Source organism: Salvelinus namaycush, chromosome 8 (genome assembly GCF_016432855.1).
Source record: "Salvelinus namaycush isolate Seneca chromosome 8, SaNama_1.0, whole genome shotgun sequence".
NCBI classification, from domain to species: Eukaryota; Metazoa; Chordata; class Actinopteri; order Salmoniformes; family Salmonidae; genus Salvelinus; species Salvelinus namaycush.
In genome coordinates this window covers 27309126-27336940 of record NC_052314.1, presented here as the reverse complement: position 1 = coordinate 27336940, position 27815 = coordinate 27309126, and the positions used below count along the sequence as shown (strand labels likewise).

At 45.9% G+C, this 27815-nt stretch overlaps 1 protein-coding gene across 1 annotated transcript in view; it reads left to right on the top strand.

Moving 5' to 3' along the window:
* Positions 1–1815: 1815 nt before the first annotated feature.
* The window catches only part of LOC120052575 (protein furry homolog-like), a 71039-nt gene continuing 45039 nt past the window's right edge, over positions 1816–27815 (top strand). The window contains exons 1-2 of the mRNA XM_038999564.1: positions 1816–2268; positions 27477–27679. Coding sequence (XP_038855492.1) covers positions 2058–2268; positions 27477–27679 — 414 coding nt within the window. The 5' untranslated portion in view covers positions 1816–2057. The remainder of the gene's footprint in view (positions 2269–27476; positions 27680–27815) is intronic.

The following is a 27815-nucleotide window of genomic DNA, read 5'->3' as shown; positions in this document are numbered from 1 at the left end:
ACTTCTGTTGTCATCTGACAATTAAGCTATTTTCTGCCGAATGTGTTGCACTAATGTATTTTCTGTGAAGGAAAACTATAGTTACACGTCCCTGATCACTCAATTGAAGCAAAACAACACGGTTGACTTTCAATATAAAACGCAACCCCTGTCAATACACAGCTGGACTCGCCTGCTCCTGCTTTCTCCCGTTGTGCTATTTACAAACTAACACGACTGGCTCAAAGATTCTGGGGAACTACAGTAAGCTTCATAATGTGACGGGTGAAATGAAGAAGTCTATCTTTATCTCTTAACGTATTGCACAAGTTGCCTGCAGGTATTTACTTAGAGTAGCTACAAATATTACAATTTATTGATGAACTTAAAAACAGTTTTGACATGATTTGGAAAAAAACATCCCGTGGCTATTTACAAATACCCTGGTACAGGGTATACCGCCCAAGTTTAGTCAAGTGTATGTTTAGTACCATTATGACAGTTCAGTGGGCGATAAGGGTTATCAGTATACACAGACGGGCCGGAGGGTAGAGTCATCCTGTCATGGAGCGCATGTCCGTGGCTCATAAACAATGACACTGAAAAAAATGATTGGTTGGAGAGATTCTTTATTGTATCTGAAGATATAGCCAAGAATCCTGAAACAAAAGAGAATATGTTGCTTAGTTGCGCATTCCGTTTGGCGCCTTAAGTCAAAGTATTGTTGGCAAAGTCGAGTGTTTGTGCACGCCAGTTACTAAAACAATATAACTTGTTAACCATGTTTCTACCGTATATAAAGCTGTCCATTTAAATGTACATGCTCTAGCAATGTGAAATATATTATTACGGTAATGATAGACGTGTTGGTAGAGAATAATCATATCATTTAACCTACCCAAATTATTTGTTTTTGAAGCGCCGCACTGTTTCTTGTTGAAGTGCCGGTGTGCATTACGCAAATTAGTCTACGAGTCAGAGGAACATTTTATTGGTTTATGGGAACAACTAAAGTGACGAATTATACCAGGGGGAAATTACTTCATGAATGTGTATTATGTGTCTTAAAGAAATAGTTATGGCACAAGTTATTCAAGTGTGGGTTTATGTAAAACTGTTGTTTTTATGGTGTTATATGTCCATGGGAAATTAGGCATTAATGGTAGAAATGTGTTTCGGGGCTATAATGATGGAACGTTCCTAGCTGAAGGGAGTTCCTGGAAGGAGTACTTTAGGTGCTCAGTTGGCCTTTGCCTGGGGGAGAGCAGGCTGGGCAGGTAACAGGTTGGCTAGAGTAGAGCCATACCTGAGTTTTGTAATAGATAAAGAGTTGTTGCCGGAATAGTTTATACCTAGGATATCTTAGATTTATTCTTTGTCAACGTCCTGTTTTTATTTTCTGTATTAAGTTTATCGTCCTGCACCTGTTAATATTGTAAATAAAAGCTTCCTAAGAGAGGTGAGCGCCAGAACATTCAGTCTGTCTCTGATCTGCCGCTTCTGTTTTACACACCCCTTCCACTTCTCACTAATTCTCCACCAAGACTGGTCTCGCTTCCTTCTCGCTCACTCTTCTAAGAGAGGTAGGCCAGGGTGTTGTCTCTGTTTTGATTGGCTATGGGCCCAGGCGTGCGTTATCTCCTGTGGAACATGTTCTGGTCCTGCCCCTGATAGGGCCTGGCAACCGACCTGGCCTGGCTCCACCCACTCCTGATTACATCACTGCTGGAGTGTGATGTCTGTTTGCCTTCTCCCTCTGAGCAGACAGGTACTGTTTCTGGCTGCGCAGGAAGTTTCTCCCATTCCGACTCTTCGCTGTAGGGGGATACAACAGACTTAGTTTCAATAGGTTAGGTAGTGTCTCTTCATTCTTCTAATGGGCTGTCTGTTGTTGACTATCGTAGTCTACGATATCACTGACTGTACAGCGCTAAGCAGCAGAAAGACATAGTGAATGTAACCCTGGCTGTTAGTGGTAAACAGCCAGGTAGTTTTGTGGGGGAAGATGGTGCAGAGTGACTGACTGTGGATTTGAACTGGATGCTGGACTGAGTGAGTTAGCGTGAATACAGACATACATGGAGTTCCTAAGGAGTCTGGTCCCGGCCGCCATATCGTGGGACGGGGGGGCGTTGGAGTCTGGGGGAGGGTTGCCCCGGGAGACAGGCCCCCGTCTGCTGAGGATGAAGCGCCTGGGCCTGCTGGCCATGGGCCAGACCATCGAGGAGGACCAGGAGGGTCTGGTGAGTACCTCCACCACCAGGCCCGTCCGCTCCAACCGCATCAAAGGTATTGACAGACTATGAAGCTTTCTCTTACAATGAATGCCTGACTCGCCTTATCAAGACTATAGAGTTTTGTTGTTGTGTTTAACTCTGTTGTCGTATGCACATGAGGCGTTGTGCTGTTGAGCAGAGTCAACAGTCAATCAACTGGCTGAATCTTTAGTTTTATCTTGGCCTAGTACATGGTAAACCAATAACGTCATCAGCTGCAGTAACCTTCTAACGTGATACCTATGAGATGCCATCACATGAAACACAGCAGGCTATAGGGTCATTGAGGGTTTATTCTGTTATTGCCACATCAGTACCTCCAGGTAAAGTAAGGCTTTGTGTCTTGTGTGTGTGAAAGAGTTTAAAATTATTGTGGTAGTGAGTGATCTGGGACATTGACAATTCTGGGCTCCCAAGTGGCGCAGCGGTCTAAGGCACTGCATCTCAGTGCAAGAGGCGTCACTACAGTACCTGGTGTGAATCCAGGCTGTATCACATCCGTCCGTGATTGGGAGTCCCATAGGGCGGCACACAATTGCCCCAGCGTTGTCCGGGTTTGGCCGGAGTAGGCCGTCATTGTAAATAAGAATTTGTTCTTAACTGACTTGCCTAGTTTAAATAAAGGTTAAATAAATAAACATTTCACATGCAGCATGCTCATACCGCTATGACCACAAGGTATTACAGACGGAGAACTCTGTGAAAGGGCACAGTGAAAGTTAGCAGGACGGTGGAATATTCTATCACAAAGTCACTGAGCGGTGTTATATTGTATGCTGAAATGGAACTTGAGTTGCTGTTATTTAAAAAAATTTGGGCTTAAATATATTTTTATTGCTCTATGATACGGTAGCTTCTGAGTTTAATGGCTTGGAATGGACCTCTAAAATGGTTTGTTTTGTTTCTGAAAGACCATTAAATACACTAAAAATAATTTACTATTGGCTTCAAAATGGAGGACCCAAACCTATCTGTTTATAGTAAGCACTCAACAGGCCTCTCGTTTTGTGTGTGTGTGTTCACCAGCCTCTTTCCATCGTCCGCAGGGTGATGACTCGTCAGTCGATCAGCATGGCTTTGTGCTCAGCCCTGCCTGTCAGAACACGCTCGCTCTCTGTTTGCTCCTCCCTGAAACATGGCTGAATCAACAAATCCACCAATTCTCCCTATGAGAGCTTTACAGCTAGTCCACACTGACAGCTTGCTACACCTAAATACAGTCCCACGCTGTTTTCCCTTCAGACGCACCAGGACACCAGTTCTGACCCCAGGTTGAGAGCTTACATGTCTACGCTTTTTACTGTATCAGCTGGGTGAAGGTATGAGTGTTACTCTGAACTCCACACTGTTACTACTGACATTCCTCTTCTAGGGCAATGAGGCGCCTCTATTCAGGTTAGATTAGACAAAGTCGCTGAGTTGTACAGAAATGTATCCATGCCACGCACATGGTGGAAGTTGAGCGGGTAGCACTTTGCCCGGTTTGAAGTTGCCCCTCTTCTCCGGGACTTTCGTGTGTTGAACATGTTTGTGGTCTCTAGATGAATTTCCTTCCCAAATGTTCTCTCTGAGAATGAAAAACCTGAATCAATCTAGGTTCTATTCAACCAGGACACTGCCTTCCGCTGTATTAGACAGGAACACACTACTCTGAAGTTGATGACAGTGGTAATGTGTCGTGTAAATGGATGAGATGCGTGATGATGATGATTACTGTGGTTTATGGCGTAGCCTAAAGAACCAAGGAAACATTTTGAATGTTTTTGAAGCTGCTCTTTCTGCAGTTTGGGACCTCCCTCACACACCCTTCCCATATGATTCAGTGTCACGTCCTCGGTCTTTCCTCTAGTCTGCCATGGCCTGCCCTTCCTGCATTGACTTTTGAGGTGGTGCTCTCTTTCGCTCTCTGTTATTGGTCATTGAAGCACACAATGACATCACCCCTGTGGTGGATGTGCTGCAACCTGATTCCAGGGAATTATTTGATACGTATTTGGTTAAAGGGTGCCCGGTGTGTTCGTGAATGTGACTAAACGCAGGTGTTTTTGTATGCATGTGGGGTATTTTATAATGTGGAGGTGTGTGTGTTAGGGATGGGGTTATTGGCTGACTCTTGATGCACATGTTGTAGCCTAGTACCTCTTTCTCAACTGGTGTCTCTGACCTCCATGATGGTGCTGGTACAGACATCTAGCACCAGTTTTGTAATCGGGCTGCGTACAGGGAGCAGTACTGCAAACCCAAAAGGCAGTAACAGTAAAATAGTATTACCGAGCCAGCCAGCACAGAGCCTGGTCTGCAACTCCTATGGGAAAACTCTCATAGCAGAGGGGACAAATCGTTTTATGAACACTGACTCTCAAATAACTGACCCGTCACATGAGGAATGAAATTGCCGAGAGTGAGGGGCTACGTGTGTTTGTGAAGAGGTTTAATTCCAGATTGGCTGGCCGACAGCAGCTCTGTGCTTCTATCCGTAGGGAGGGACTCATTGTGCTTTGCTGTGGTGACCTTAAAGTAACTCTCCCCTGACTCAGCTCTGTGGATTTGATAGTCAAATCTGGGGAAGCTGGGTCAAGTGAGGTGGAAGACGGGATATGGTGAAGTGGTGTGAAGGAGGTGGTGGTGGTTCTGGATGGAAAGTGAATGGTTATGGATGGGAGCTTCTAGTGCGCATTATTAGACATGTTATTAACATGTAAAAAAATTATTGAAGATGCTCAGCTAGCTGCTTAGCGATCAGAGTTGAAACAAAATCTATTAGAACCAACCTTGCCTCTCACCTTGACGTAGTGTTATGGCGCTAAATGTAATGTTGATGGCATTGTGAGGCAATAGGAGGAGGACGGTATACCTGTACAGGATTTTTAAAATTGTACCTTTATTTAACCAGGTAGGCCAGTTGAGAACAAGTTCTCATTTACAACTGCGACCTGGCCAAGATGAAGCAAAGCAGTGCGACACAAACAACAACACAGAGTTCCACATGGAATAAACAAACATACAGTCAATAACACAATAGATAAATATCTATGTGCAGTTTGTGCAAATGTAGAAGAGTAGGGTGGTAAGGCAATAAATAGGCCATATAGGCAAAAATAATTACAATTTAGCATTAACACTGGAGTGATAGATGTGCAGATGATGATGTGCAAGTAGAGATACTGGGGTGCAAAAGAGCAAGAAGATAAATGACAATATGGGGATGAGGTAGTTGGGTGTGCCATTTACAGATTGGCTGTGTACAGGTACAGTGATCGGGAAGCTGGTCTGACAGCTGATGCTTATAGTTAAAGGGAGATATAAGTCTCCAGCTAAAGCAATTTGTTCCAGTCATTGGCAGCAGAGAACTGGAAGGAAAGATGGCCAAAGGAAGTGTTGGCTTTGGGGATGACCAGTGAAATATACCTGCTGGAGCGTGTGCTACGGGTGGGTGTTGCTATGGTGACCAGTGAGCTGAGATAAGGTCGGGCTTTACCTAGCAAAGACTTCTATATGACCTGGAGCCAGTGGGTTTGGCGACGAATATATATATATATATATATATAGCGAGGGCCAGCCAACGAGAGCATACAGGTCGCAGTGGTGGGTAGTATATGGGGCTTTGGTGACAAAACGGATGGCACTGTGATAGATTGAGTAGAGTGTTGGAGGCTATTTTGTAAATGACATCGCCAAAGTCAAGGATCGGTAGGATAGTCAGTTTTACGAGGGTATGTTTGGCAGCAGGAGTGAAGGAGGCTTTGTTGCGAAATAGGAAGCCGATTCTAAATTTAATTTTGGATTGGAGATGCTTAATGTGAGTCTGGAAGGAGAGTTTACAGTATAACCAGACACCTAGGTATTTGTAATTGTCCACATTCTAAGTCCGAACCATCCAGAGTAGTGATGCCGGGCGGGCGTGTGCGGAAAGGAATCGGTTGAAGAGCATGCATTTAGTTTCTCTAGCACTTAAAAGCATTTGGAGGCCACAGGAGTGTTGTATGGCATTGAAGCTCGTTTGGAGGTTGGTTAACAGTGTCCAAAGAAGGGCCAGATATATACAGAAGGGTGTTGTCTGCGTAGAGGTGGATCAGAGAATCACCAGCAGCAAGAGCCACATCATTGATATATACAGAGAAAAGAGTTGGCCCGAGAATTGGACCCTGTGGCACCCCCATAGACTGCCAGAGGTCCGGACAACAGGCCCTCCGATTTGACACACTGAACTCCATCTGAGAAGTAGTTGGTGAACCAGGCGAGGCAGTCATTTGAGAAACCAAGTCTGTTGAGTCTGCCGATAAGTATGTGGTGATTGACAGAGTCGAAAGCCTTGGCAAGGTCGATGAAGACAGCTGTACAGTACTGTCTTATCGATGGCGGTTATGATATTGTTTAGGACCTTGAGCGTGGCTGAGGTGCACCCATGACCGGCTGGGAAACCAGATTGCATAGTGGAGAAGGTACGGTGGGATTCGAAATGGTCGGTGATCTGTTTAACTTCGCTTTTGAAGATTTTAGAAAGGAAGTGCAGGATGGATATAGGTCTGTAATAGTTTGGGTCTAGAGTGTCTCACCCTTTGAAGAGGGGGATGATCGCGGCAGCTTTCCAATCTTTGGGGATCTGAGACGATACGAAAAAGGGGTTGAACAGGCTAGTGATAGGGGTTGCAACAATTTCGGCGAATGATTTTAGAAATAGAGGGTCCATATTATCTAGCCCAGCTGATTTGTAGGGATCCAGATTTTGCAGCTCTTTCAGAACATCTGCTATCTGGATTTGGGTGAATGAGAAATGGGGGAGGCTTGGGCAAGTTGCTGCAGGGGGTGCAGAGCTGTTGGCCGGGGTAGGGGTAGCCAGGTGGAAAGCATGGCCAACCGTAGAAAAATGCTTATTGAAATTATGATTATTGTAGATTTATCAGTGGTGACAGTGTTTCCTAGCCTCAGTGCAGTGGGCAGCTAGGAGGAGGTGCTCTTATTCTTCATGGACTTCAGTGTCCCAAAACTTTTTGGAATTAGTGCTACAGGATGCAAATTTATGTTTGAAAAAGCTAGCCTTATCTTTCCTAACTGACTGTATATTGGTTCCTGACTTCCCTGAAATGTTGCATATCACGGGAGCTATTTGATGCTAATGCAGTACGCCACAGGATGTTTTTGTGCTGGTCAAGGGCAGTCAAGTCTGGGAGTGAACCAAGGGCTATATCTGTTCTTAGTTCTACATTCTTTGATTGGGACATGCTTATTTAAGATGGTGAGGAAAGCACTTTTAAAGAGCAACCAGGCATCCTCTACTGATATGAGGTCAATATCCTTCAAGAATACCCGGGCCAGGTTGATTAGAAAGGCCCTGCTCGCTGAAGTGTTTTAGGGAGCGTTTGACAGTGATGAGGGGTGGTCGTTTGACCACAGACGCAGGCAATGAGGCAGTGATCGCTGAGATCCTGGTTGAAGATGACAGAGGTGTATTTGGAGGGTAAGTTGGTCAGGATGATGTCTATGAGGGTGCCCATGGTTATGGATTTAGGGTTGTACCTGGTAGATTCCTCGATAATTTGTGTGAGATTGAGGGCATCTAGTTTAGATTGTAGAACGGCAGGGGTGTTAAGCATATCCCAGTTTAGGTCACCTAACAGTACGAACTCTGAAGATAGATGGGGGGGGGGGGTGGTGCAGGCAATCAATTCACATATGGTGTCCAGGGCACAGCTGGGGGCTGAGGGGGGTCTATAACAAGCGGCAACGGTGAGATGCTTGTTTCTGTAAAGGTGGATTTTTAGAAGTAGAAGCTCGAATTGTTTGGGCACAGACCTGGATAGTATGACAGAACTCTGCAGTAGATTACAGCTCCTATCAATTGTTGTTCTTTCCCCCCTACTTTGTGCAGAACACTGTGGACAGGAAATGTATCTTCTGTCCTCACTGTGGCCTTATAGGAGGAACTCCCCCTGCCCAGTAATGTCTGGAGCCAGTCAGGATGGCCAGCTTTCAATCAGCCACTGTCACTCCTCCCATTGGACATCTGCCTCTACCTGGCCTGCCATGGTCTTTTTCAATTGAGCCTTCAGCTCTAGTACAGATGGGCCTATATCATCAAAACAAATTGCTAAAATGTGGAGGTATGCATAGCTTAGTTCCATTGTTGACATTCTTGTTGGGGGCACAGTGCTCTTTGATGATATCCTGTTCTGCTTTGGACAGAGTAATGTTTGATCTAACCTGAGAGAGCTGATACTGTTGTACTGCGTTCCTGAAGATATGAACAGTGTTTACTCTAAACAGTGCGATCTCTGATATGGGCTCCCGAGTGGCGCAGCGGTCTAAGGCACTGCATCTCAGTGCAAGACGTGTCATTACAGACCCTGGTTTGATTCCAGGCTGTATCACAACCGGGAGTGATTGGGAGTCCCATAGGGCAGCGCACAATTGGCCCAGCGTTGTTCGGGGTAGGCCGTCATTGTAAATAAAAATTTATTCTAAACTGACTTGCCTAGTTAAATAAAAAATGAGCCGTTGTGTGTGTGTGTGTGTGTGTGTGTGTGTGTGTGTGTGTGTGTGTGTGTTAAAGGGATACTACTGAATTTTAGCAATGAGGCCATTTATCTACTTCCCCATTGTCAAATGAGCATGCTGGCAGATACCCAGAGACTTCCATTCAGTGCGATAACGCTAGTTAGCATTGGCTCGTGAAACTACTTCGAACTTCCTTGATACTGAACACAGAGACCTAAAAATGGTATCCACAAGTTCATATGACTCTGGGGAAGTAGACATTGCCAAAATCCCAACGTATCCTCTTAAGGCTGGGTATTTCCAAGGACCTCACAATATGATATTATCACTATACTTGGGTGCCTCTTTATTGCGATTCGATATCATGATTCTCTATGTATTGCGATTCGATGTTCCAAACTTTGCCTGCTGCAAAGGGACGAGAGAGCATGAGAAAACAACTAGGTTTGATCAGTCATGGAAATTAAAGTACTGAAAACGTGTTGGCTCATCATTGGCAAAAAAAGACTGAGGCTGAGTTTTGAAGGAGAAATACTTTAGGTTTTTGTGTAGGTACAGCCAACTAGCACTAGCTACCGTTACTTAACTCTAGAAAAGCCTTGTTGGACGCTTTTTGAACGTCAACATTTTAATAAATACATTTCATACACGCTATTGCAAAAATGAAGGTCTTGGGTAACATTAGAATACGAAAGAAAATGTATCTCAAAGAACACAATAGCATTTTCATTAGTTTATGTAACTGTAGACTGTAGACTGAACAAACCAAAAACCACAACACCAAAATTCAAGTGTTAAAATCCATTAAAGGGATACTTTGGGATTTTGTCAATGAAGCCATTTATCTACTTTCCCAGAGTCGGATTTAACTCATGGATACAATTTTTAGGTCTCTGCATCCAGTATGAAGGTAGTTTCACGAGCCAATGCTAACTGGTATTAGCATGCTAGCAGTTACCATAGACTTCCAGTCATTGCGTTAATGCTAGTTAACGATTTCGTTAACAACTTCAAATTGCAGTTGAGGAACATTGCTTCTGATAGAAAAAACGAGATGCAGCAGAGCTTAGTATGCTGGTGTTTAGACCGATGCCTCAGAATGGCACAGCTACATACGGTCAATCACCAACTGCAATGAACACACTACTCCCTCTCCTTTCTACTGTATTTGTTTTAAATGGCTAAACTAATTCAGTACTGCTCCATCATAAGGCTCCTGAATGCCCAGTGACAATACTGCAGGGTGGGCAGGGTGTGACAATGCAGGTCTTTGTGGAGAGTTTGTTTACAATGCAGAGCCCTGCTTGGTTTTGCATAACTTGTTATGTTGTGAGAGACAGTCATGTGATGGTGAGAGCGACTGAGAAAGAGAAAAGTGGCAACGTTGCGCTACAAATGGAGGAAAAATAGATATTTTGTTAGTGTTCATCTTGTATATCTGTTCTCCCTGAAATGTTTTGTGAACAACTGTGTATGACCACAAATCAGTTGATGTCATGTGGCTCTATTTCAGTCTGCAGCCAGGGTTTAAAAAGAGACACAAACACACAATGGGGTGTGTGTCACCAACGATGTGTGTGCATTTCTTTGTGTCTGATGGCTGTTGCTGGACAAAAACTATGATGTAATCCTATGACTCCTATGGGTGTGTCAGTTTGTTGTTGACCCAAACGGATTAAGTATCCTTCTACCCATCATGTCATGCTCTGTGGGTGAGGGCTGCAGCGTGCCATGTTCTGTGCCCCAGGCAGGTGAAAGGTGAAACGCCCCAATATGGAGTCTCATGTCCAGCAGCATACTCTAGGCTACTCTGTGTTGGTGTGTGTGAAATACATTGTTATTGGTGGAACATTTTTAGTATTAAAAAATATATATATATATCCTGTTTTTTGTTGGAAAAGTGCTGAATGGAGTTTGAATAGTGTTTTAATTTTGGTTTTATGCTGCTCAGGTGTGTCCTCCGCCTCCCACCATATTCTTTCCTCCAGTCCCCCCCACCACCCCGGCTTTTTCAATCCCTCTTTTTCTTCCTCTTCCTCATACTGCAGTCGGGGATGACGCATCAGTATTACTGTGGAGAGAACAGGAAGTGTAGTTTTGATAGGCCAGCAGAGCTGGACCACAGCCAAGGAACACTCGCAGCATTTTGATGACATCACCTCTACCCCCCCCGCCTCCCCTCACCCAGCTATTGAAACTGAATGGAGAGAGAGTGCGTCAGCAAGCATCAGTGAGCGAACAAGAGCTAGTTGAGGAGGGGAGGGGTTGTCTGCAAGCGAATGGAGAGGGAGAGCGCGACGGGGGGAGAATAGCTGACAGTGCTAGCGGTAGCAGGCTTGGACTCGACACAGGAAGAGAAGAGGAGAGGGAATATTGCTGTGCTCTGGCGAGACAAGTCTTTTTTTCTGCTTGCTGCTCCACTTCCCATTCCTCTCTCTAACACCGGGAGGAAAGTTTATTTTATTTATTTATTTTCCTACGGTATTCATTCACCTCTGTGCTGGGAGCGTGGTGAGGGACTCTGTGGATTGGCTAGCGAGCGGGCATTTGGATGGAATGCAGCTCTAAAGATCCTCACGCTCTCCTCTCTCCGTGTCTCTCTGGGTGGTTGTACTTTCCACTGAACCCAGCTAACCGCCTGACACTTCCCCATAGGCCTCTCTGCAAACAGCGGCTGACTGGTGTCTGTTCTGATGTTCACCATGACTCCTATAACCAGCTCCTCTGGAGGGTAGAACTGAGCTCCTGTCTGTTAGGAGGAGAGGTGTGTGTGTTTTGGGGGAGAGGAAGTGTGTATTTTTGGGCCAGCGAGGTTGGAGTTTCCGGTCTGTGTTTTGGAGGATAACGTTAACAGGACTGGTCTTTGGTAACAGCCCTCGCTGGCGTCATGCTGAGCCTGCAGGATTCGCTCTTCTTTGAGATCAGTATCAAGTCTCTGCTCAAGTCGTGGAGCGGCAGCTGTGAGTACCCTTGTCACAGAGACTGTCACAAGCGCACACCCGACATTTACATACCATACCTAGCAAACAACACGCTCATCCATCTATATCACACGCTTACATGAAACACAGCCATTAAGACTGCTTATTCTCTTGGACATTCGCACCAATGGTTTAATCCGAGCAGAACGGGGGGGGGGGGGGGGGGGTCGAGGCGGTAGACAGATGGGGAGATGTTTGGTCCAGCTGTACCCGGTCTAGTTTGGTCTGTGTGCGGGTAGGAGAGGAGTGAGCCTTCCCCTTCTCGTCCTGACCTCTCTACTGGTTGGCTGCTCTTTGTCCCTCGGGGCCTGTTGCCCTGATGAGCATCTGCAGATACAGATTCCGATTACAGACGCACACAGACGGGAAGTCCTCTACCCTGAGTGTCTCCGTGAGGGCGCCAGGTGCTTGTTGTGTGGGTAAATGTGTCTGCACGAGCTCTCTCTCTTTTGCTCTCTGTCGTCTGTATGTCCGTGTCTCTCTCCCCCTCTGTCGTCCTCTGGGATGGCTAATGTTTCCTCATTGATCCGTCTTCTCGTTGACTCCCATTATTCGACTGGTATACAGATCACATTGGAGGGCCTGTGCACCATCCTATTGACCTTACCCATGGTCCTCATCTCTACTGGAAAGTTAGTTCCAGTAAGGGTCACTACTGAAGCTGTGCTTGTTTGCCTCCCTCAGTGCCTTTGATTATCAAGAAATACGCACAGTGAGAATATTGGTCACGTCACTTCTTGAGCAGTGACCCATTAGACTATGACTAACCCTATTCTGGCTATGTCTCATTTTAAGATGTCTCGTTATATTTCCTCAAGACCTAAGTGGCCCAGTTTTTTTTTATTTATAATTTTGATAACTGTTTTCTGATCAAATGATCATCTGTAGTGTGTTCGTTAGCTTTGAGGAACTTCGCAATCCACCCGTACTGAGAGTGTGACTCAATTGCAGAGCCTCCGAAGGCCAAATCAAGCTCCGTACCGCATCGCCGTGCGCCTCCCAAATGTTGTCACAATGCGGAGGGCTCCGTAAAGCTCTGCGTTGACATGATTTAGTTGACGGTAGGTGGGGGGAGGCGGTACGTCCTGTATCAACACAAACTCACTATCTTGACAACTTCCTCCACAACAGCTCTGCGACGCGCAAGAAGCATGCATGCCCTGACTTCTGCGGAGGCCGAATCGCAGTACATCAAATGTTATTGGTGTCACACATATTTAGGAGGTGTTATTGCGGTTGTAGCAATGCTGTGCGGCCAATGGAGACACTGGAATAACCATAAATCGCCTTTAATGTGGCGCAAGCACAATGAGCGGTGCTTTATTTTCTATTGTCAAACTGCTACTAGAACCCTAATTGTAAACCAGACTAAACGGTAATATGAAACTAACAGTCTGTTATTCAGTCTGTTACAGTAGCTAGCTGGCTCCTCTTAATGGCTCAGTAGAAATGCAAGGTGACCGTTGGGTAAACATGTTGTTTCCTAATGAATGCCCCTTCACCCCTCTGTCCCCCCTCTGTGTTGGCTGCCAACTCTCCATTGGGCCTCTCACTTAGAACAATGACGAGTAAGGCTTAGTTTCAGCAACTGTCACTATGCCACCCTGCCAAAACGCTTTTCTCCCGCTCTCTCTCCCGCTTTCCTTCTGTTTCCCCCTATATTTAATGCCCCAGGATGTGCCCTGTCCTCAGTTCAGCCTGTCCTCTGTTCAGATCCTCTGCAGTCACAAGTGTTCAGCCAAAACACTCATTATAACAAGGTGACTCTGTGATCATCATGCTCGACAGTGAACTGACAGATGTGTAATCACGCCTTAGTACAGATAACCCTGCTATCAGTCTGCTTGTTACACCAGGGTTATCCACATCCCTTTTTAAACACTGGGAATGCATTTCAGTTTTACTACATTGCATGTGTGATCTGAGTAATAGTGTTGTCTCTGAATTGACTATGGGATTATTTGGACCTAAAGGAGGCCAGTCCAAACACATTGGAATCTGGATGTGTCCAGACACATTTCTAGAATAGCGCTTTAGTACTACAACAGTGTTCTGTATGCGCAAACACATACACAGAGTGTGTGTTCGATTGTCCCTGGTTGTCCTGGGAGCGGAAGTGAGGGCCTTGGGCAGGGCTCTATTTTTAAAGTGACAAGGTGGAGTCGCTGGCTCTAATACTTGTATAATCCCACTGGGTGCTCTTTTAATTGCAGGTCTCACAGTGGACCTCTGGCACGCTATGCATGAAGCTTGTGTGGCCTGGTTCATCTCCACTCAACACAGTAGCTACTAGACTAGCTCTGGCTGGAGGGCTTGCAGTCGCCTGCCTCGAGGACTTTTATCTGCAAGAGTAATCACTATTAGTCTTGTAGATACTTACCATTCGGAGTCCTCTTCTCTAGAACGTCCTCTTCTTGGAAAGATCCCGAAGCGCTCTCTGAAGGGCTTGGTCATTTACTTGCCATCACAAGGTCATACTATGTGTTTGCATTGCGATTTGAATGTGAAATGGGGTGTTGGGTGAGTCAGTACAGTAGTAAATCAGTATAATGACAGGCCAGACAGCAAGTGGAAGCAGCTCACAGGTTTATGGAGTGTTTGTGAACATGTGCAATCGGGTCAGTTGGGAGAGGGAGGGAGGTGTTGCACGTCACAAATGAGCGAGGCAGAGACTTGGCCAGGGAAAGGAATTGGATGGTTTGCATTTTTTCTTCACTCTGTTTGTACTTTTCCACTCAACAACAATGTTGGGTTTCTCATTTCTGTGAGCCAGGCAGTCAGCAGCCAGCCGGCCCGGGACAGAGGGAGATGGGGAGAGGGACGGGGGGGAAGGAGTTGGGGTGAGACGGGGAGAGAAAGAAGGGGAGAGGGACGGGGAAGGAGTCAGGGAGGGAAAGAAGAAGAGGGGGAGAGGGTAGCAGAGGAGGTGGGAGGGTTGGAGGGGAAGGGAGCGGTGGTGAGGGGAAAGTGTGTGAGTGGGGGAAGGGAGGGGGTGAGCGCGAAGGAGGGAGGGAGGTGGGAGGTGAGAGGGTGAGGGAGCGAGGTATGAGACGGAGGGTGAGGGTGAGAGAGGGAGGATGGGTGTGGGAGGGAGTGGGGTAAGGGGAGCGAGGTGAGGGAGGGACGGCAGGGGAGGCAGGGACGGCGGATAAGAGAGGGAGGGTGAGGGAGCGAGGTGAGGATGGGTGTGGGAGGGATTGGGGTAAGGGGGTGAGAGAGGGAGAGGGAGGATGGGTGTGGGGTAAGGGAGCGAGGTGAGGAATGAGGATGAGAGAGAGGGAGCGAGGTGAGGGAGGGAGAGAGCGAGGGGAGGGGGGATGGTGAGGGAACGGTATGGGAGAGGTAAGGGAACGAGGAGAGGAGGGAGGGGGGACACTGGAAAAGGGCAGGAGGGTGGGGACTGGAAAAGGGCAAGGGGAGGAGGAAAAGGGAGGCTGAGAGCACAGGCCTGTAGTGAGCTGGCTATGTGACGTCATCAGGGGAGAAAGAGGGTGTTGGTGTGGAGCACAGTAAACAAAGTGGGACTGTTTCGAAGGCTCTCTTTGCTGCAGAACAACATTTGAACTACTCTCAGCTGACACTCCCTAATATTGTACCCCCGTTAACCCAAACACTGTCCCTGACTCCCCGAGCTCTTTTACATAAAGCAGCATGACTGTGCTGCTATTCTGCTGCGGCTGCTGAACCATTGGAAATGTCCGATTTATGTTAAGTCTGCAAGTAAGGGTGCCACCTCCAGCTCTTTGTGACTGCGGCTGGCTACAGTAACAGTAGACTAACTTGTGTGGCTGCTGATTAAAAAAAAAAAAAAAAAATGGAAGGGCTGTAATGCTCCCCAACACTAATGTATAGGCTAAAGCCACCCAACTCTGAAACGCAAAAGATTCTGTTAGGGCCCATTCATGTAACCTATGAGTTAAACTGTGTGTGTGTCTGTCTGTTTGTTCAGTAGGGTTTGAATGGGGGAGTTGCTGGGTGTGAACATGTTTCCTTCTCTTCTGAAAAACTCATTAATTTTTACTGTATGCTGGTTCACTCCTTACTATTGTTTTGAAGTTTGGGCAACACACCAGTGTTCCCATGGTAATCAGGAAGAAACAGTGAGGCGTTTCCTTGGAGGGAGGTTGGGAGTCAGCTGACCATTGGCCATCCGTCCCAGAGTCCCCTCTGTCCCAGAGTCCCCTCTGTCCTGGCAGGAAGACTGTGTCCTAGTACAGCAGCAGGGCCCCTCTGTTGGTTGCTGTGTCTATAATGTCAGAAAAGCTTTCTTTCCCTTCAGCTTGGGAAGTGCGTGTGCAACCACCTTGTGTGTTAAAGGTTGACTGTGTTTGGTAGAAGTAGTCCTGGATGTGTGTGTGTGGTGTGTGTGTGTGTGGGGGGGGGGGGGGTTGTATAGTTTGGCAGACAGTAGAGGATTTTGTGCTTGAATAATGTGGTTCCTGCCCCTTGTAGAAGTACAGACATGTGTTTTCACCTGTTTCTAGAGAAACCAACAGGCTGGAACAGCACACAGATCAAACGAAGGCTTAACTGACACACACACGATGGCTATTGGCTATATTTAGTATTAAAATGTGTGCACGTACCAACCAGTGCTTCCATTAGGAAAATATGTCTCGCGACTCAGAAGATTTTAATTTCCTGGACCTATATGCATTGGGTACATAAACCATTAGGGGCGTCCACATACAGTGCTCAGAATGACACCGATCACATTTATATTATGGTAATGCATCTTAACAGAACATGCAACTTGTGTAATGAAGCAGCCAATAAAACATCATTTTCAAACGTGCAAAAATGCAATTTTGTGGGAAAGCACAATTCTAAACAACTCCCCTGATAGCGGTTCCATATGTGACAGAGATCTAAAGATGCAACAAATAGGATGGGTTGCTAATATGACTAGGATTGTGCCTTTGGCTTCTGGGCAATGAAAGAAAGTTGATATGCAAACCAATAGAACAGGAGAGAAATTGCATAGTGGTGGATCCAATAGGGAAGTAAATGTGTATACAGAATTAAATAATTAAAATACTTCACCAGAAAGCATGAGTTAGCCTAGGGTTGCACATTTTGAGGAATATTCAGAGGTGGAAACTTTCCATGAGAATGAACAGAAATTTATGCAAATTAATATTAATACCATTTAAATGTAGATGTTTTTTTGCATAGAATATACACTGCTCAAAAAAATAAAGGGAACACTTAAACAACACAATGTAACTCCAAGTCAATCACACTTCTATTAAATCAAACTGTCCACTTAGGAAGCAACACTGATTGACAATAAATTTCACATGCTGTTGTGCAAATGGAATAGACAAAAGGTGGAAATTATAGGCAATTAGCAAGACACCCCCAAAAAAGGAGTGATTCTGCAGGTGGTGACCACAGACCACTTCTCAGTTCCTATGCTTCCTGGCTGATGTTTTGGTCACTTTTGAATGCTGGCGGTGCTCTCACTCTAGTGGTAGCATGAGACGGAGTCTACAACCCACACAAGTGGCTCAGGTAGTGCAGTTCATCCAGGATGGCACATCAATGCGAGCTGTGGCAAAAAGGTTTGCTGTGTCTGTCAGCGTAGTGTCCAGAGCATGGAGGCGCTACCAGGAGACAGGCCAGTACATCAGGAGACGTGGAGGAGGCCGTAGGAGGGCAACAACCCAGCAGCAGGACCGCTACCTCCGCCTTTGTGCAAGGAGGTGCACTGCCAGAGCCCTGCAAAATGACCTCCAGCAGGCCACAAATGTGCATGTGTCAGCATATGGTCTCACAAGGGGTCTGAGGATCTCATCTCGGTACCTAATGGCAGTCAGGCTACCTCTGGCGAGCACATGGAGGGCTGTGCGGCCCCACAAAGAAATGCCACCCCACACCATGACTGACCCACCGCCAAACCGGTCATGCTGGAGGATGTTGCAGGCAGCAGAACGTTCTCCACGGTGTCTCCAGACTCTGTCACGTCTGTCACATGTGCTCATGTGCTCAGTGTGAACCTGCTTTCATCTGTGAAGAGCACAGGGCGCCAGTGGCAAATTTGCCAATCTTGGTGTTCTCTGGCAAATGCCAAACGTCATGCACGGTGCTGGGCTGTAAGCACAACCCCCACCTGTGGACGTCGGGCCCTCATACCACCCTCATGGAGTCTGTTTCTGACCGTTTGAGCAGACACATGCACATTTGTGGCCTGCTGGAGGTCATTTTGCAGTGCTCCTCCTGCTCAAAGGCGGAGGTAGCGGTCCTGCTGCTGGGTTGTTGCCCTCCTACGGCCTCCTCCACGTCTCCTGATGTACTGGCCTGTCTCCTGGTAGCGCCTCCATGCTCTGGACACTACGCTGACAGACACAGCAAACCTTTTTGCCACAGCTCGCATTGATGTGCCATCCTGGATGAACTGCACTACCTGAGCCACTTGTGTGGGTTGTAGACTCCGTCTCATGCTACCACTAGAGTGAGAGCACCGCCAGCATTCAAAAGTGACCAAAACATCAGCCAGGAAGCATAGGAACTGAGAAGTGGTCTGTGGTCACCACCTGCAGAATCACTCCTTTTTTGGGGGTGTCTTGCTAATTGCCTATAATTTCCACCTTTTGTCTATTCCATTTGCACAACAGCATGTGAAATTTATTGTCAATCAGTGTTGCTTCCTAAGTGGACAGTTTGATTTCACAGAAGTGTGATTGACTTGGAGTTACATTGTGTTGTTTAAGTGTTCCCTTTATTTTTTTGAGCAGTGTATTTACCATATCATATGGAGACAGAAACAAACATTTTACCTTATAAGTAGGCATAATTGCAAATTATTAAATCCTAGAAAGGAAAAAAAAAACTGTTACAAATTGAGATTAAGTAAATGAGTTGACTTTTCACATGGGATGATTTCACTGAACAACAAAAGAAATTGAATATTAACTTCTCTGGGATATGTGGGACGCTAACGTCCCACTTGGCCAAAAGCCAGAGAAAATGCAGAGCGCCAAATTCAAATAAATTACTATAAAAATCAGACTTTCATTAAATCACACGTGAAGGATACCAAATTAAAGCCACACTGGTTGTGAATCCAGCCAACATGTCAGAATTCAAATAGGCTTTTCGGTGAAAGCAAACGATGCTATTATCTGAGAATAACACCATAGTAAACAAAGAGAAGCATATTTCAACCCTGCAGGCGCGACACAAAACACAGAAATAAAAAATATAATTCATGCCTTACCTTTGACGAGCTTCTGTTTTTGGCACTCCAATATGTCCCATAAACATCACAAATGGTCCTTTTTGTTAGATTAATTCCGTCTATATACACTGCTCAAAAAAATAAAGGGAACACTAAAATAACACATCCTAGATCTGAATGAATGAAATATTCTTATTAAATACTTTTTTCTTTACATAGTTGAATGTGCTGACCAACAAAATCACACAAATTATCAATGGAAATCAAATTTATCAACCCATGGAGGTCTGGATTTGGAGTCACACTCAAAATTAAAGTGGAAAACCACACTACAGGCTGATCCAACTTTGATGTAATGTCCTTAAAACAAGTCAAAATGAGGCTCAGTAGTGTGTGTGGCCTCCACGTGCCTGTATGACCTCCCTACAACGCCTGGGCATGCTCCTGATGAGGTGGCGGATGGTCTCCTGAGGGATCTCCTCCTAGACCTGGACTAAAGCATCCGCCAACTCCTGGACAGTCTGTGGTGCAACGTGGCGTTGGTGGATGGAGCGAGACATGATGTCCCAGATGTGCTCAATTGGATTCAGGTCTGGGGAACGGGCGGGCCAGTCCATAGCATCAATGTCTTCCTCTTGCAGGAACTGCTGACACACTCCAACCACATGAGGTCTAGCATTGTCTTGCATTAGGAGGAACCCAGGGCCAACCGCACCAGCATATGGTCTCACAAGGGGTCTGAGGATCTCATCTCGGTACCTAATGGCAGTCAGGCTACCTCTGGCGAGCACATGGAGGGCTGTGCGGCCCCCCAAAGAAATGCCACCCCACACCATGACTGACCCACCGCCAAACCGGTCATGCTGGAGGATGTTGCAGGCAGCAGAACGTTCTCCACGGCGTCTCCAGACTCTGTCACGTCTGTCACATGTGCTCATGTGCTCGTGCTCAGTGTGAACCTGCTTTCATCTGTGAAGAGCACAGGGCGCCAGTGGCGAATTTGCCAATCTTGGTGTTCTCTGGCAAATGCCAAACGTCCTGCACGGTGTTGGGCTGTAAGCACAACCCCCACCTGTGGACGTCGGGCCCTCATACCACCCTCATGGAGTCTGTTTCTGACCGTTTGAGCAGACACATGCACATTTGTGGCCTGCTGGAGGTCATTTTGCAGGGCTCTGGCAGTGCTCCTCTTTGCACAAAGGCGGAGGTAGCGGTCCTGCTGCTGGGTTGTTGCCCTCCTACGGCCTCCTCCACGTCTCCTGATGTACTGGCCTGTCTCCTGGTAGCGCCTCCATGCTCTGGACACTACGCTGACAGACACAGCAAACCTTTTTGCCACAGCTCGCATTGATGTGCCATCCTGGATGAGCTGCACTACCTGAGCCACTTGTGTGGGTTGTAGACTCCGTCTCATGCTACCACTAGTGAAAGCACCGCCAGCATTCATAAGTGACCAAAACATCAGCCAGGAAGCATAGGAACTGAGAAGTGGTCTGTGGTCACCACCTGCAGAACCACTCCTTTATTGGGGTTGTCTTGCTAATTGCCTATAATTTCCACCTTTTGTCTATTCCATTTGCACAACAGCATGTGAAATTTATTGTCAATCAGTGTTGCTTCCTAAGTGGACAGTTTGATTTCACAGAAGTGTAATTGACTTGGAGTTACATTGTGTTTAAGTGTTCCCTTTATTTTTTTGAGCAGTGTATATCCAAAATGTCTAATTATTTGGCGTGTTTGATCCAGAAAAACACCGCTTCCAACTTGTGAAACGTGACTACTAAATATCTCAAAAGTTACCTGTAAACTTTGCCAAAACATTTCAAACTACTTTTGTAATACAATGTTTTAGTTTTTTTAACATAAATAATCGATAAAATTGAAGACTGGATGATCTGTGTTCAATACAGGATTAAAACAAACTGTAGCTAGCTTTCTGGTTACGCGCCTCTAACAAACAGTACACAACAAGTGACCCTCGTTCAAAATGGCCGTACTTCATTACACAAAGGAAAAAACCTCAACCAATTTCTAAAGACTGTTGACATCCAGTGGAAGCGGTAGGAACTGCAAGAAGGTCATTTAGAAATCTGGTTTCCCAATGAAAATCCATTGAAATGAGTGACCTCAACAACAAAAAAATCGGAATGGTTTGTCCTCGGGGTTTCGCCTGCTAAATAAGTTCTGTTATACTCACAGACATGATTCAAACAGTTTTAGAAACTTTAGAGTGTTTTCTATCCAAATCTACTAACAATATGCATATCTTCTGGGGATGAGTAGCTGGCAGTTGAATTTGGGTTTGCTTTTCATCCAAATGTGAAAATGCTGCCCCTTATCCTAGAGAAGTTTTAAATGATCCATCGCATCTCCCAAAAACGTTTTGAATATATCTGTAAAATTATATTCTGGAAACTAAAGCTCCTCTCAGGCTTCCATGTCTTCTCCCTGGACCTCCTCAATGTCCACCTCTTGAACATCAGACTCTGAGGTCTCATCTTCACTGCTACTTTCCAACCTTGTTGAGGATGGCTCGTTGTCAGGCTCAAAAAGCCTCAAATTTGCATGGATGGCCACCATTTTATTTTTTATTTTTTTAAACATTGTATTGGTCAGCCTGTTGCGTGCTTTAGTGTGTGTGTTCCTAAACAAGGACCAGTTGTGCTCTGAGGCGGCTGATGTTGATGGGATTTGGAGGAGGATGATGGCAAAAGGGGAAAGAGCCTCAGATCTACAGTCCCTTCCACCAGGTGGCTGATGAGATATGTTGGCACGACTGCTATATTGCATTTTCATCCCAAAGCCCTTGCTTGGAAGTGTACTTCGCCAGACTGCCAAGAACCTTGCCCTCATCCAGGCCAAGGTGGCGAGACACAGTAGTGATGACACCATAGGACTTGTTGATTTCTGCACCAGGCGAGATGCATAGGCGAGATGCAGTAGATGGTATCGAGTACAGTATATACATATGAGATGAGTAATGTAGGGTATGTAAACATTATATTAAGTGGCATTTTTTAAAGTGGCTAGTGATACATTTTTTTACATCAATTTTTACATTATTAAAGGGGCTGGAGTTGAGTCAGTATCTTGGCAGCAGCCACTCAATGTTACTGGTGGCTGTTTAACAGTCTGATGGCCTTGAGAGAAGCTTTTTTTCAGTCTCTCCGTCCCTGCTTTGATGCACCTGTACTGACCTCGTTTTCTGGATGATAGCGGGGTGAACAGGCAGTGGCTCGGGTGGTTGTTGTCCTTGATGATCTTTATGGCCTTCCTGTGACATCGGGTGGTGTAGGTGTCCTGGAGGGCAGGTAGTTTGCCCCCGGTGATGCGTTGTGCAGACCTCACTACCCTCTGGATAGCCTTACGGTTGAGGGCGGAGCAGTTGCCGTACCAGGCGGTGATAGAGCCCGACAGGATGCTCTCGATTGTGCATCTGTAAAAGTTTGAGTGTTTTTGGTGACAAGCCGAATTTCTTCAGCCTCCTGAGGTTGAAGAGGCGCTACTGCGCCTTCTTCACCCCGCTGTCTGTGTGGGTGGACCAGTTCAGTTTGTCCGTGATGTGTACATCGGGGAACTTAAAACTTACTACCCTCTCCACTACTGTCGATGAGGATAGGGGGGTGCTCCCTCTGCTGTTTCCTGAAGTCCACGATCATCTCCTTTGTTTTGTTGAGTGTGAGGTTATTTTCCTGACACCACACTCCGAGGGCCCTCACCTCCTCCCTGTAGGCCATCTCATTGTTGTTGGTAATCAAGCCTACCACTGTAGTGTCGTCTGCAAACTTGATGATTGAGTTGGAGGCGTGCATGGCCACGCAGTCGTGGGTGAACAGGGAGTACAGGAGAGGGCTCAGAACGCACCCTTGTGGGGCCCCAGTGTTGAGGATCAGCGGGGTGGAGATGTTGTTACCTACCCTCACCACCTGGAGGCGGCCCGTCAGGAAGTCCAGTTCCCAGTTGCACAGGGCGGGGTCGAGACCCAGGGTTTCGAGCTTGATGACGAGTTTGGAGGGTACTATGCTGTTCATCGACTAAAGCTCAGCATTTAACACCATTCTCACATAGGTATTCCTCTTGTCCAGATGGGTTAGGGCAGTGTGGTTGCGATTGCGTCGTCTGTGGACCTATTGGGGCGGTAAACAAATTGGAGTGGGTCTAGGGTGTCAGGTAGGGTGGAGGTGATATGGTCCTTGACTAGTCTCTCAAAGCACTTCATGATGACGGAAGTGAGTGCTATGGGGCGGTAGTCGTTTAGCTCAGTTAGATTTCTTGGGAACAGGAACAATGGTGGCCTTCTTGAAGCATGTGGGAACAGCAGACTGGGATAAGGATTGATTGAATATGTCCGTAAACACACCAGCCAGCTGGTCTGCGCATGCTCTGAGGACTCGGCTGGGGATGCCGTCTGGGCCTGCAGCCTTGCGAGGGTTAACATGTTTAAATGTTTTACTCACGTCGGCTGCAGTGAAGGAGAGTCCGCAGGTTTTGGTAGCGGGCCGTGTCAGTGGCACTGTATTGTCCTCAAAGCGAGCAAAAAAGTTATTTAGTCTGTCTGGGAGCAAGACACCCTGGTCCGCGACGGGGCTGACTTTCTTTTTGTAATCCGTGATTGACTGTAGACCCTGCCACATACCTCTTGTGTCTGAGCCGTTGAATTGTGACACTACTTTGTCTCTATACTGACGCTTATCTTGTTTGATTGCCTTGCGGAGGGAATAGCTACACTGTTTGTATTCGGTCATGTTTCCGGTCACCTTGCCCTGATTTAAAAGCAGTGGTTCACGCTTTCAGTTTCGCGTGGATGCTGCCATCAATCCACGGTTTCTGGTTTGGGAATGTTTTAATAGTCGCAGTGGGTACGACATCGCCGATGCACTTGCTAATAAACTCGCTCACCGAATCAGCGTATTCGTCAATGTTGTTGGTTGACGCAATGCGGAACATATCCCAGTCCACGTGATCAAGCAATCTTGAAGCGTGGAATCAGATTGGTCGGACCAGCATTGAACAGACCTGAGCTCGGGAGCTTCCTGTTTTAGTTTGTCTGTAGGCGGGGAGCAACAAAATGGAGTCGTGGTCAGCTTTTCCGAAAGGAAGGTGGGGGAGGGCCTTATATGTGTCGCGGAAGTTAGAATAACAATGATCCAGGGTTTTGCCAGCCCTGGTAGCACAATCGATATGCTGATAGAATTTAGGGAGTCTTGTTTTCAGATTAGCCTTGTTAAAATTCCCAGCTACAATAAATGCAGCCTCAGGATATGTGGTTTCCAGTTTACATAGAGTCAAATGAAGTTCATTCAGGGCCATCGATGTGTCTGCTTGGGGGGGAATATATGCGGCTGTGATTATAATCGAAGAGAATTCTCTTGGTAGATAATGCGGTCGACATTTGATTGTGAGGAATTCTAAGTCAGGTGAACAGAAGGACTTGCGTTCCTGTATGTTGTTATGATCACACCGCGTCTCGTTAATCATAAGGCATACCCCCCCCCCCCCCCCCCCCCCCCCGCCCCTCTTCTTACCTGGGTGTATGCTGCATCGTGTATGGGCTTCAGGCAGAAGTCTTCACGCTTTTTTATGTATTTCAGAACTGCAGTTTCCTCTGCTTGGAGCAACAGTGAAGTGGGCAGGGCACTACACATTTCTTCTCTTACATCTGCAAGCAGAGTCTGAACAGCAGACATGATGGCATTGTCTCCCTCAATCCGTGCAATGGCTACTGCTATAGGTTTCAGGAGTTTCAGGCTGCTTACCACTCTCTCCCAAAATACATCATCCAGGAGGAAATGGTTCTGTATGTGAAGGGTCATCAAGTTATAGCAGCAATCTACCTCACCAAGCAAAGTGAGAAGAATAAGAGCACCACATTGAAGCTGTCAGTGAAATGCATCTAAAATATGTGTGAAGATAATGTGTCTTGAGTATAATTAAAAATGTTGAGACAAGAAGGGCAGGGGTGTGTGGCGAAGATATAGACAAGTTTATCTCTAGATTGGCTCAGCTGTCTCCTGACAATTCTTGCACTTTCATTGTGTGAATGTTTTGCCCTTTTGATTCATTTATTTTTTATTCACCATTTACATATGACACCAGTATTAAATGTACTGTTAATCGCCGTCATTTGGTTACATACATTTCTGTTAATGCGTGTATTAATTAGTCATTTAGCATTCTCATTCTTGGAGTGGAAATGTTGTTTGCGGAGTCCACAACCTGCTACAATTGTGAAACAAGTTTTGGTTTATTTCATAACCATCATTTAAGAGATTTGTCCATTTGTTGATTGCTAACATTGAGCACTTCAAAGAAAAGACCATGAGAATATCTGGTGTCTCTGGCCTGCTGCATAGAAATGTAGGAAAGTGTTGTTTTTTTACATCCATTACGAATTATAATACATCCATTACAAATTATAATATATTAACTGTAGTTCCTCACATTAAACTCTTTACAACAATCTCCCCCTAGATAATCACCAATCCTCCGTGTGTGAAAGAGCAATGGCAATTATAGGCCTACTGCTGCATTGTCCTATAGACTGAGTTCCATGTGCTCATTTCTTTAGCCGCCAATGAATAACGGCCTATCAATATGACAAAGGGTTTGGTTCTCGCATTAGTTGACTTTTTAAAATCATTTAAATTCATATTGTTATGATAAATGAGCATATGAAAATCATAACTGGCACGCAGAACAGTAGAAATGGTAGGATAAATTGTAAGCCTTCCCAAACTTGAAACTCACACCTATGAAGTCTTTATACAAGCGTTTCACTACACCCGCTATGACATCTGCTAAGGAGATCTATGTGATCAAATTTTATTGAATTATAAAATCATTGCCTCTACATTTCCATGGTCAGATTGTGCCTATAGGCTACTTTGTAGCAAGGTACGACATGCCTCATAATATGAAATAAAACGTTTTAGGTTTCAAACAATTAAGTATTTTCAAAATGCATACTGCCTCCAGCTCACATTGTAAAGTGGTGGGTTACTCGCTTGATAGCCTGTTGCCTGCAGTTGAGTGGTGAATGGGAGGCGTGCTTCAAATTCCAGTTGAGAAACAAAACTAATTTTAACGTTGCATTTAAAATTGTCGCGCAATGACAGGTTTTATAAAAGCAGATTTTATTTATTTTTTTCCTCCAGTGGCAACCAGCTGAGGAGCTGCAGGAGAAATCCAGCTCAAATTAGGCTCTGGATGCTGTGCGTGTCTGATAGTCATTGTGTATCTTATTTATCCAACAACTAACGAAAATACACAGGCCAATTTTTTTTATTCCACTAAATTATGCACACTTTACCTATAGACTGATAAGTGTGACTGTCAAATGTATTTACTTCAATAAAAAGCATTATTTTGCAATGGGATTTTTTTTGGTTCCCTGTCATTTTGGCCGGCAGATTTATCGGCCTTTCACTTTTTTAACTAACGGAAATCCTGGTACCAACCAGCCCTCAGATAAGGGTGCACATTCACACACTCCTCTCTGAGTTTAGTTTCCATCCTGACCCCTCTAGGAACGTGTTACAGGAAGCTTGTCTAAATATTGAGTGCTTCTGTGCACAGTTTGTGTCAAGTTTTTCACTCCAATCTGCTGGGTTCTTTGATATTCCTATTTACATAACTGTGTCTGTGCAAGGGCCGGGGGGGTGAATCTGCATCTGTTAACTTCTCATGCGCTTACACGGAGTGTACAAAACATTAAGAACAAGAGACCTGACCAGGTGAAAACTATGATAGATGAAGGGGGGGGAGACGGGTTAAAGAAGGATTTTTAAGCCTTGAGACATGGATTGTGTATGTCTGCCATTCAGAGGGTGAATGGGCAAGACAAAATATTTAAGTGCCTCTGAACAGGGTATGGTAGCAGGTGCCAGGCGCTCTGGTTTGTGTCAAGAACTGCAACGCTGATGTGTTTCACCTCCAACAGTTTCCTGTGTGTATCAAGAATGGTCCACCACCCAAAGAACATCCAGCTAACTTGACACAACTGTGGGAAGCATTGGAGTCAACATGGGCCAGCATCCCTGTGGAACGCTTTCAACACCTTGTAGAGTCCATGTCCTGACAAATTGAGGCTGTTCTGAGTGGGTGGGGCCGCGCGCAACTCAATATTAGGAAGGCCTTATTTATGTTTTGTACACTGTTTCTTGTTGCTCCTAGTTGGTCAGCTCATTTGGGTTTGATTTGCTGTAGTCCAGTGAGGCCAGAGACCAATGCTACATCCCTTTTACCCAACATTGAATGTGTGCTGTCCTCATAGCCTGCAGTTAGTTGGGTGATGGTAAACCTTTCTAGTGAAATCAAGCAACCAATAGGTTATAGGCTAATCAAATGTGTATAATTTTTTGTTGTTGTCTTCCACTGAGCACCCACTGGCATATTAGCATAGCTCCTCTGTGTGTGTTTAGGTTGATATTGAGGTTCCTTCTCTCATCTCTCCACTGCTCTCTCTCTGTTTGGATTAAAGCTGACTCCTGACCTCCTCCAGTCATGTGATGGTGTTCACGCAGTGTCTCTGACCTGTCCCCCCTCTCTCTCTCTCTCCCCCTCCAGCCTCGGCCCCAGTCAACAGTGTGAGTAGACGCCGCGCCCCCTCCGTGGCCCCCCTGTCGTGGGAGAAGCGAAACGCCGCCGCCATGTCGAGCATCACCATTGACCCCGAGCTCAAGCCCGGGGAGTTTGTCATCAAGAGTCTGTTGGCTGAGTTTGCTGTGCTGGCTGAGAAGAAGATTGAGGTGGTGATGGCTGAACCGCTGGTGAGTTGCTGTGATCTGAGAGCGAGGAAGTAAGGCCACATTTCAAATCAACCCCTAGCCCTGAATCCTAGGCACTTGTCTGAAAGAATTGGATAGGTGAAGCAATAATTAAAAAAAATATTTGTTTATTTTACCC